At 36.4% G+C, this 12,051-nt stretch overlaps 1 protein-coding gene across 1 annotated transcript in view; it reads right to left on the bottom strand.

Annotated features, from left to right (window-relative positions):
• Window positions 1-12,051, bottom strand: part of GABRG3 (gamma-aminobutyric acid type A receptor subunit gamma3) — a 321,544-nt gene that overhangs the window by 292,581 nt on the left and 16,912 nt on the right. The window contains exon 3 of the mRNA XM_062574967.1: window positions 10,092-10,159. Coding sequence (XP_062430951.1) covers window positions 10,092-10,159 — 68 coding nt within the window. The remainder of the gene's footprint in view (window positions 1-10,091; window positions 10,160-12,051) is intronic.

Below are 12,051 nucleotides of genomic sequence, written 5' to 3' on the forward strand. Positions count from 1 at the left end.
CTAAAACAGAGGTAGATCAATAACACTGGAAGAAATTTTTCATTTCTATTTGCAGTGGGGAAGACCAGGAAACAGCTTGGTGATCTCAATTCTTCAATCACCAAAGCAGTAAAATTAAGTTACTGACATTATTAGACAAAAGACATTTTATTACAGTAAAATAATCTCTAAAAATTGAAAGAATAAGGTCATACCTTTCTGCAATTCACAATTTTGATTGCCTCGTAATTCAGCCTCAGTCTACAGAGCTTCTATGTAACAAAAAAATACATGTGGTGCACACTGCAATAAATACACCTCAGGGACATATTCACCCAGAATTCGAAAGCACAGAACTAGCAGCGTCTGATAAATGGGACTTGTTTAAGAGGATGGCAGTTATTTCTTTTTCTCAGTTACCAGGCACACCTTACCAAACTTGAACTACATGCCAGAGCTCAGTATCCCTCAAGTCCACTACTATTTCCAGAAACAATTTTGAGAGAGGCAAGGTCTGAAAATAGGTTATTTTTTTTTATTGGGTAAACAATATAGCTGGAAAAAATTCACAAAAATCTGTGGCACATACACCCTTTTTCAGATCTGACAGACATATCACAAACTTCAAACCTGTTGAGAACAATTTGTTCTTGGTAAGTTACATTCATCAACTGGACAACAAAGACAAGGCTACCAGGTAAAATGAAGCAGAAAAAGATGCAACAGACAGAAGGGGTGACAAGTAGTTAGTACTTGCAAAGGTTACCAGGAGCATAAGCTGTACTGAGACATAAAACTAATGTCACCATTAAGTCTATGCTTTTCCATAGTCATCAGAATTACAAATTTTATTTTCCAAGCTTGTTCACTTGAAGATATTCAGTAATCTTCTTCAAGGATAAGGACCATGAGGTCTGAAATAGCATAGCTGTCCTATGAAATGTTTGCAAAACAGTAACCTACCATTTTTGTCTTTCCTCCGTTACAGTTCACTATGATGCATCTTGCTTGTTCTGCTTCTCCCATAGAGATTTCACAAGAACTTTTGCCTTTTTGGGAGAATTTTAATACATAAGCAGATTATATGACAGATTACACAAGTATCTCCAGAGAAGGAGACTCCACAACCTCTCTGGGCAACCTGGTCCAGTGCTGTCACTCTCACAATAAAGAAGTTTTTCCTCGTGTTCAGCTGGAACTTCCTGTGCTTCAGTTTGTGCCTGTTGCCTCTTGTCCTGTTGCATGGCACCACTGAAAAGAGTTTGTCCTCGTCACCTTGACACCCTCCCTTTAGGTACTTGTACACATTGATCAGATCCCCCCTCAGTCTTCTCTTCTCCAGGCTAAAACAGGCCCAGCTCTCGCAGCCGTTCCTCACAGGGCAGGTGCTCCAGCCCTCTGACCATCGTTGTAGCCCTACGCTGGACTCTCTCCAGTAGCTCCATGTCTCTCTTGGACTGGGGAGCCCAGAACTGGACACGGTACACGAGATGGGGCCTCCCCAGGGCTGAGTGGAGGGGCAGGATCACCTCCCTCCACCTGCTGGCAACACTCTATCACTGCTACCAAGCCTCCCAAAGAATGCACTTGCCTAGATATGCTGGGAACACACACAGATAGCATTGGAATCAGCACAGAAAATTAGAAACAGTAGTTTGTTTGGTCTAAGAGCCTCAGAACATCGTTTGAGAATTTTATCTCCTAGACCTCTTAATAGCTTCCTTCCCTTTATAATTTAATACTTTAAAAAAACTCTTTAAAGATTATTACAGTAACATTAATTATTTGTTGCTCTTTTTAATAGAGTGAATAAGACTTAACTGTAAAATTGCTTAACCAAAACACATCTAAAAATCTAAGGTCCAAATTGCCTGCTTCTGTAGTTAGAAAGCATCCTCCTCTCATCAAATTTCTACAGCCTTCAAGGGCAGTAAATATGGCCATTTGTGGATGTAGGAAGAGAGACATGAGATTCAGCAGAGATTGCAGTTTTAAGGAGAACACAACAGCTTGTCCAGGGCAGTATGGAGCAGAACTGCACATATCTTAGCAGTCTAATGAAAAGAAGCCTCATGAAAAGAGATAGAGGGGGAGGGAGTTTTGAAGAAGCCTTTAATAATAGATAAAGAACTTGGAAAGTCTCACCATTTTTGTCCACATGAAAGGCTCTTCTCCAGACAAAGAAAGCAATAAATGAAGATCACAGTGATTTAAAAGGAAAAAAGTTTGACATTAACAAAAGCATGGTAGTATTGGGACATACATACACCCTTGAAGTCTATAGATTTTTTTTCTAACTGCAGAAACCAAAGATTTGTTTTATTCTTCAGTTCAGTATAGTTCCTCAGGAGAAATACCTTGTCTGTACCAGAAAAGCATGTCTGCAAGTACTTAAGAGAAGAGACACCATGTTCACTAAAAATGCTTGAAAGGAATTGAAATATAATTCTCTCAACCTTATTTCCCAGCAGTGAGAAAGTAAATAAAATGATGCCCAATTAGACAGGTGGCAGTCTCTCATGAGGAAAAAAATTAAGGGCACGTGGGTTCTTCTGTGTTTTTTTTTTTTTTTCATTGTGAGAACAGTATGAACAATGAAGAGCATTGTTCTGACATTTTAATAGCACTGCTGAATAGTATTCTCACTTTACCAACCAAAAAAACTTACAGAAACATGAAGACTACTCTGTTACCTAGTTAGGATCATTTGGGGTCACTGTACTGAAATGTTCTTCCTAGCAACAAAGCAACTTTTAACTTTATTGGAATTATTCCATGGATGTCCTGATGTCTGGGCTAGCATTCATAGAACTTCATACCACAGAACTTTACAAAAAAAAAGTGTTGATTAAGATTGCTGTATTATTTATGGAACCAAACAGCAACATTAGTTTGTTTGTAGGGTTAATTCATTACTGAAAAAACTGAGAAAGACTAAACCCTCAAAACTATAAACTCTTTAGGTATCATGCAGAAACACAACAAACAGGATGGCACACTAGGAATTACCCTTTCATGGCACAGTCATGGAAAGCTCAAGTTAGAAAATAAACTTGATAAATGCTCGGTCACTCAAAAACTAAACTGATCTAGCCAAAGAAACCCTCAGTTTACCCTAAAGTAATTCAATATTCTTTGCAGTAATTTACCCATAGTTTCTCTACATTAACCAGTTCCCAAATGTTGGCAATAATAGAAGTGAAGCTTTGCAGCACTGGATAGACAAGGAAGGCAATCACTTACTTTTTAAAGGCACTCAAGAGTCCACATGTACACACAGTCTGAAGCCTAGGGCCTACAGGCCTAAGAATTAGGCTATGAATGTGGGAGAAATCAAGCATGAAAACTGGCAGCAGGTTAGAGTAGCCTCTTTTCTTACTTTGCACCAAAGCCTGTCCACTTGCTCGGAAAAGTGGTATCTATCGGGTACTGCAGCACTGTTCAGCTATGCAAAAGATATTTGGTCCAGTTCTTCAGATCCCTTTCCAATGTCCTTCACTGAGTAGATAAGACATTTACTTCTATATTACTGAAAGTAAATTGCTTATAAACCTTTTGAGACACTGCTAAGGCTAGCTAATCCATATTTGAAATTCTGCTTGAACTCTGATAAGACAGGCCAGTAAACAGAAGATCTGTCCATTACCAGAGACTTACGACAGAAAACTATCATTCCTCCAGGAAGCAAACTAGATTTCCTGCCAAAGTAGTAAATCACAGCAATAAGTGTTTTTGTGCTACATATCACAAACATTTATCATTGCAGGAAAGCGAACGTTGTGCTACTGCATCCCACTGTATCTCAAACAAGGGCAGTCAAAGGCCTTTATTCAACTGTCTACCAGCTGGGTCATATTTTAAGTACATAAAGTGGTGCTCTAGAGGAGATTAAAAGTAGAAGCTGCCCAAGTGGTATTTCTTCCCACTAGTCTCCTCCTTTGCACTCCAATGTTCACTCTGGAGTTTGTATTAGCTTCTCACAAGCTCCACTGTGGAAAAGAAGTCATAAATACATTCCAGTTTCAGCTTATTACTGCTACACCCTAGAAACATTTTCATAGCCAAGTGTTGTCTGTGAAAGCTTGACCAACAAGAATAAGTCCACATGTAAGGTGATTTTGATCTATCAGCAAAAATCCATGCAGCTGATGTATTTTCTGTAATTCACCCCTTTTTGTTACAAGTGATCCAACCCTTACGAAAGTATATGAATAGTCCAGAAAACAAGAATAGTAACTTGATCATAATCTAGTAAAACACTTAAGCATGATTTTTATCCTAGTCCTCCTAAATGAATAGGCCCACTCAAGCTAAAATTTAAACCAACACTTGAGTGTTCTCTTAGGTCATGGAAGAGAAGACAGGAAGACAGGCTTGTAAAGTCTGCAGGGATAAACAGAAAAATCCTGAGGCATTCATTATTTTAGAGATGGTCCAAACTCATCAAGCAGAAAACATATCCCTCAAAAATAGCAGAAATAGCACCTTCTCTCTACACAATTGTTCTACATAAAGATCAGGTAAGACAGAGAGATACAGTTAGAAAATGACATTCTGAGATGAGTATAATACTGGTCCTGTGCTGAAAGGGTGCCTTGTATTATCTTTGAAAAGCAAAAATGAAGCCTGTAAAGCAAATATCATTTGGGGTTACATGGTGAGGTGAAAAGCAGATGAAATATGAGTTTAAATTAGCTTTTTCTTAGTATATAAGGATTCATCAGGCTATATTTCTACAATTCCAGATGCTCCAATAATTGTTTTAATTGCCAAGTAAATAGTGTTAAAGACTAAAAATATACACAAAATTCACACTTAATTATAAATTGTGAATAATATTTTAAACAAGTCTCAGAATTGAGACTATTCTTTAAAACATCCATCATGTCTAAAGGAGAAGAAAAATGATCACATGGAGACTTTGAATCTGAAGTTCAAATAAGTCTATCAATACATTTAAGGGCAAAAGAGATTAAAGATTGGCTTTATTCTACAATACTAAACTGAATAAAAGGGAAATAAAGATATATAAAGTAGGCTAGAGAGTGGACACAGAAGTATGAAGTAATGAAGCATAAGAAAGAAACACTCTATGAACTATGTTTTCAGATTATCTGAGAATAGAGAGATGAGCATTTATCCAGCAGAAAAGTAATTAATGATTTTATGAACACAGAAATACACCTTATAAGCTTGCTTCTCATGCTACCTTCATATAGCTGCATTAAAATGAGATTCCTGTTGCTAAAACTATAAAAAGAAATTAACTTCTGCCTTCATCAACAGCTTTTGTTACAGCCTCAGATTCCAGTAGCTACTCAGTTAAGACAGACCATTTTATGTGTATATGCACACACACAAACTCTGATGTTATTGAGACTGAATAGTCTATTTAATTACGTAGTGCTATACCTCTGTCTCACAAAACTATTTCTTGGGGAATACATTGCATATTGATATGGTCCCTCTCCTTTTCCTCTTCTGTTATAGGCAAGCCAGCAGGACTAATCTGTAAAAAACAGGCTAAGGAAGTCACATTATGATCTAAAATTTAGAAATCACTTATAAATCTCTGCTGTTATTGAAAAGAAATAGGCTTAAACGCAAAAGCATATGCTTTCTGGACACCATTTTGAATGTAAACTTTTAAATAAAGATATTATAATTAGAAAAATGAACGGTATGGAACTCCTACACATTTAAAATATAAAGCATGAAAAACAAGTTAAAGGAATTGCAACTGATTTTTCAAATTTAAAAAATTCAGTTAGAAGAATTCTAATAGTAGGGTAGTATTTTACTTATCATTGCAGACAAAACAATGCTTTCCAAATAACAAAGAGTTGAAATAAATTATTGAAATAAATATAAATATTGCATCCTACAATCAGAATCTTTAATGACATTGCAAGATGAAATGGCAAATAGCAGATTTCTGTAACTTACCTTATGAAAAAATAAAAACCAAGGCAAGGCGATTATGCACAGAGGAAGTTTTAATTTGACTCAGAACATCCATGTCTCATTTATTTTAATACCAACCACCTTATATTTCTTTTAAATCAACTAAAGCTTATGTCTTATTTTTTTTATAAGAGATAGATATCATGTTATTTATAAAAAGGATGGCTTCTATCTGCTAAAAGCCTAAAAATTTTGAATGAGTATTTAAACATTTCAGAGTTCTACATTTCAAAATACTCCTATCTAGTATCAGACACTGCTGTCATTTCAGATCATCACGTCACGGCTCAAAACGCTGAAATTACTTTCTTCTGTAAAACTACTACCACTTGAGACTACCTCCTAGCATCACTCAGTTCGTTACTCAGCCTGCTTCTTAATCCTTACTCAATTTCTATTCCTTGATACTTAATACAAGCTTTTTCCCAGAGTATACCCCAAAGAAGTCTTCCATGTCACAGATACAGGAAAAGTCACCGCTGTCTATCCAGAGAACAAGCTCCTACTGTCACCATAAAGATATTACAATGATGAATCTTCCATTAGAAGAGTATCTACATCAGCTTCTCACAATCACCCCTTCTTTCTTGAGGTCTTGAGATACTAAGTAGGTATTTTTGAAAGCAATTAGGGAATGAATCATTCCTGGGTATTTAAGGGTATTTATTCCCACAAATAGCATTCAAGCCTGGACCAGAGGCACAGCCATATCTTCCTGCAGACCATGCCATCTTTGGCACAGAACCTAACCTTTCTCTTGACTGAAAGCCTTCTTAAAGGCTTAAACATTTCTTTCCCTAGTGGCATCTCCAGCCTCAAGATACAAGGATTTGTTTTTTCATAGGTATAAGTATTCGCATACAATTCATTTGAAGCCATCTTTGCCGTAAGTATTGCTACCAATTGTTTTTTTCACAACTGTCAGAAAACCAGCAATATTAATATTCATATTCAAGCCTAATCATAATTGCAACAAAATTATTGATACCTGAAAAGGTTTGCTCTACAAAAATTTCTTGAACATGCAATTCAACACTCATTGAATAGACAACTTAAGGAAAGTAATTTTACTTTCTAGTTTTCACCCACAGGATGAAAAGCACTGATGAAAACTGATAAGAAAATATAGCTGCAGAGTTTGATCTCTAGAGAAGCTCCACATGATTCTCCATCAGAAGTGATGCAGATTAAGAAAAAGTGCTAAGTTTGTGCTAAAGGCTAAGTTTGGAAGTACACAGCAGGGAAGTCCTCCTTGTACATGCTGATGATCTCATTCTTGAAATAGAGAAGATGAAAATCAATGTAATCATCTTTCTTTTTGCTCAATCAACTACCATCCAGTCAAGTTACCTTGACAGAATAGTTCAACTTTTAATAATACTTTAAGGAAGAAAAACTAAAAGTTCCTGTCATGCTCAGAAATATAGAAGGAAGGGATATATAGATTCAGGGTAAGAAGCATACTCTCTTTTTGATTCTCAGAACACTATTTTAAATTCTGCACAGGGTTTTCACACACGTTCCTCTCCCTTTGAGAGCTCAGATGCATGACAGGCATCACAGTGAAGATGGTCCTTTCCTTTCTCTCCATCAACCAAAGGTAATCACCAGCTTGTTTCCATTAAACTGTTTGTGCAGCCATACTCCATTGTTTTACAGACTACATTATGGTTTAATCAATCCATAAATAAGAACTTTTTTTCCAGTAAAGCATCACAGAGCCATTGCATACTGCAGCCAAGCAGTTGAAATAGCACAGAACTGGGGGAGAGTAGCTCCTCAAGGTAGTTCTGCTACTGGAGAGACAAGTATCATACAGCTTGTAGGTGTGTGAGGGGAATTTCCAATATTCACTGTAAATCTGAGACTGTATGCTTATTTGTGATCTCTGATGCAGAGAGCTCCACAGCAACAGCAGAAATTGAACTTTTGGACAAAAGTTTCTTACATTTTAGTGATTTTAATTTCCTACATCAATAATTAGTTTGAGAATAGAAGTAACATTTAAAGCACTTAGCTAGTTCAGATTCAACAGATTTCATTGGGATACATTGCCCATACGCCTATATGAAACCTGGGCCATTTCTAATCAAAGGTCTAAAGGTAGCCTTAAGCAGATTTCAGTACTTTAAACTTCATATACCTACATTTCATATTTTTGACTTTTAACACTATTTTATTTGCTGTTTTACACTTACAGACTATAATTAGTTTTTTCAGCATAACCAAGAAATCTCTATACTACACCATACACCTGTCAATGACTACCCCAATAAGACTGTCTACCTTCAAAGAGTTACAGTGTTCTTTTTTTAATTGATATCTCAGTCCATTTTTCCACCTTGATGCCATAACATATCCTAAACTGGAAGCTAAGGGACAAGTAAACTACTCAAGTTTTGACTGTGCCACAGTTAATTTCCAAGAACTGCTGGTTACTTCTATTATTATTTTTTCCATCTTCCTACCTGAAGCAGTTCCTCTTAAATGCTACCTCAATTATTTTTCCACAGTATTTCCAGCACTTCAAAATGCTATTTGCAAGCTAATTCAGAGGAACAGAGGAAAAAAAGACTTTAAAAAGAAGCATCCTCATGATTGTCCCCATTGCTCTAAATAGAGTGTCCAGTGCTAGGGTCTATGTAAATACAAGCCAGAAGAACACAAGTAGAACAGATCTTCTAATAGCTCTTTCTTGACTGCAAACCAAAACGACTTGCCCAGGGGAAGATCAAGTTAATTAGCTATGTATCAGTTCAAGAATGAAACAGGCACTTCCATCACTTACCAGTCAGTGCTTCACCTAAAAAAAATGACATTCTAAAATATGATGTTTTACATTTTTTGAATAACTGTCTGAGTTATTCACAAGAAGTAATTTGTTCTATCTTCACTTTCCAGACTTCCCATTGCCAGGAGGGCAGGAGGAGTCTTTCCTTCACCCCAATATTTGACATACCACAATAATTACATTCTCCCATATTTGTAAACAGTAACAAACAAGCAGGCTAAATAACCAGCTTTCAAACTCAGAAGCAGCTATTCCAAACATACAAGACATCCACCCAATCAACCTACTAGATTCTTATATCACCACTATACCCACAGGCTTTTGAATGTCATTGTGAACACCAGAAAGACATTGTTTTGGAGCGGTTAGTATAAGAGCTTAAAAATAAATAAAAGAAAGAAATTACCAAGTATCCTTTTTGATCTTCCATTTCCAAATTGTATTAAGATAAAATTCAACCTAGTTTACAAAGAACAGTGCTGAATTCAAACTTGAAGTTGTACGATGGTCACAATAGCCCATACCTTTAGAGTTAAACAAACATCTAACTTGCTTTCTAAGTCTGAACATATTGTTGCAGAACTGAGGAACGTCCTGGAGTTCAGATGGCCCCCGGTAACTCCGTATGTATAACACAGTATGACCAATCACAGTGTTTTTCTAGGTTCATTGTCACAGTATCACAAACTCTTTCATAGTTTCTCCTGCCTTTACATATGCAGTACATCTATGGATAACTTCTTCAAAATTCTACTGTAAGGCTGAAGATTGTTGATAGCTCAGTAAAAGGATAGCAGCTATTGAAGAAATGAAAAATTTCATATAAACATACTGACAGTACATGGCCGCATTAGTTAAGTCTTTCCAAAGACTTACGTAAGCATAGCATAATATTGGGATGGCTTCATAAGTCTTTAGGATATACTATACATGGATATTTATCTATTTGAATGTTCAATTTTGTCAAATGTAGCTGAACCTTAACATTAATTTGACTATATGTTTATCTACAGATTTCCACGTTATGAAGGAATATTTGTTCAAGTCTTGAAACAATAATTCAAGAATTTTCTTGACAATAGGTTTGTTTCATTCTTTCCTAACACTTTTGTTTTGCCAGTCAAGATCTACTAGCATTTTACAGCAGCGAACACAGTGTATAATACTGCTTGAAAGTTTGTTCTCCTCTTGAAGAGGTACAAAAGAGGCATCTGGAAATTAGAACTATAGCTGAAAACAGAACTAAACCGCCAATCAAAACAACTCATCCCAGTGCTATTTATTATCGTTTTCAAAAGCTAGTATTGATGCCAAGACCAGCAGTCCAGATAAAAATCCTTGCTAGCAAGTCACTTACCATATTTATTGATGATACAGGACCAATGCTGTTGACATAAATGTCAACATCAATAACTGTTGGTTTTACTGTGGAAAAAAAAAAACAACAACAATTTAATATTATTTTGCAGAAAACATAAGCAACCACTTTAAACATTTTGTTTCCCAATAACTGCAGAGTGTATTCTTCAGATAAAATCAAGGACTACTGAGAAACATGGATTATGTATTTTTCTGGAAGGCAAAGATCTTTCCCTCCTCACCAATACAAATTGCCCTAAATTATAGCCTGTACCATTTTATCATTATGATATCCACTTATCTCAGCAGCAGTTTGCTAAAGAAACTTTTGTTACTAAGTATAGTGGCTCAAAAGCAAAATCTAAGATGACTGACATGAAATCAGAAGCAATGCAGCTTACAACTTCTTTCTACTGCCTCAACATCCAGGTGCTTTAGCATGCTTATTCCATACCCCAAAAAAAAAAAATCCAGATTTTTTCATCATATCAGCCCTGAAATCATCCTAACTTAGAGTAAATCACTTTAAAATTCACTCAGCTAATTCTCAGCAACTTGCCTCCTTTCAGTTTAGACTCATTCCCTTCAGTCCGCATTGTCTTTGCACTCATTCATCTAAAGGCTTTTGAATTTGATTTGGTTAAATAAATGTAAGTCTCTCACAAAATCAGTGTTGTCAGACTTTCAGGGTTTAATTCAGAGAAAACAAGTAGACCAGGTCAAACTCTGTACTCCTTTCTTTAGCTTAGGCCACTAGGTTTTACATTCCATTCAGCATCTTTATTGTCAGTGTACATGCTGAACATGACATAACTCCACAGTAATGCCACTTTTGCACTTAAAGGCATAATTTTTACTTATATTGCCTTCCTTCTCCCTCTTCAGGATATACATTAACTTATAAACTGAGGTCTAAATTGGTGTATTACATTGTTTAATTAGTTGACTAAAAATTAGGTAAGTATAAATCCTGTTCTAAACTGCATACTCATAACGGAAATAAACTCAGCTCTTAGTAGGCCAACAACCTCTGTTAGACACCTCCATTTGCCACAGAGGCATTTCCTGCTGTACACTATCTTCAAAAACCTTCATGAGAACAATATGAAACACTGAAGTTCAGGAACTAAAGTTTCTATCCTAACTATACAGAACTCAGGGCTTTTTCATCATTATCCTTAGGCCCCCTGGAACAAGGAAATTCTGGGTACATCAGCCTCCCTTCCTCAGGGAAGCTACTGAGTGGAGAAGTGAGGAACAGTTCAGTACCGCAGTTCTGAGGGAAGCTTATCTCAGATAGTCAACAATTAATTTGTCTAAAGCTTAAGAAGCCATCAGACACAAAGCTGAAGACAGACATGAATCTTCACACGCAAAGATGAAAGAGTTTTACCCCACTCCCCAAACTTCAGGCTAACCCGAGGAATTTTAAGTGGCTAAAAAGTTACATGGCTCTGAAAAAATAGGTGGGCTGGGTCATCATGTCAAAGTTGTATGTACATCTTGCTTTATAAAGATTAGATCTGATGTTACAAAACAAACATTAAAATGGGTACCAATAGTGGTCAAAGACAATCATTCTCCGTAATTCAGAAGTACCCACACAGTTCTTTAACTGCATATGTCAGGATACTTTCAGTTATTTAAGGTCGTGATTCCAAATTGTCTGAAGTATTGGCTTATAGTAATAAGCTCAGATCTTCCCTTCAGCAAAAGAAAATCTGAACTCAGTTGAACAAGCACAACTGATTAATGCGATTCTATTTGTACCCAGCTAATAACTAAATAGGAGTCTAGCAGCTTCTGATAATGAGACTTGCCTCAAAATGCAGTAATAAATGTCATTACATAGGAATTGGTAATAGCAGGGAACTACAGCTAGCTCTTTTACCAAGATGTCATACATAGAAAAAGGGGCTCTGATCCTGTTAGGGCTTATGCACATATCCAGCTGGAAG

The sequence above is a fragment of the Rhea pennata genome, chromosome 1 (genome assembly GCF_028389875.1).
Source record: "Rhea pennata isolate bPtePen1 chromosome 1, bPtePen1.pri, whole genome shotgun sequence".
NCBI classification, from domain to species: domain Eukaryota; kingdom Metazoa; phylum Chordata; class Aves; order Rheiformes; family Rheidae; genus Rhea; species Rhea pennata.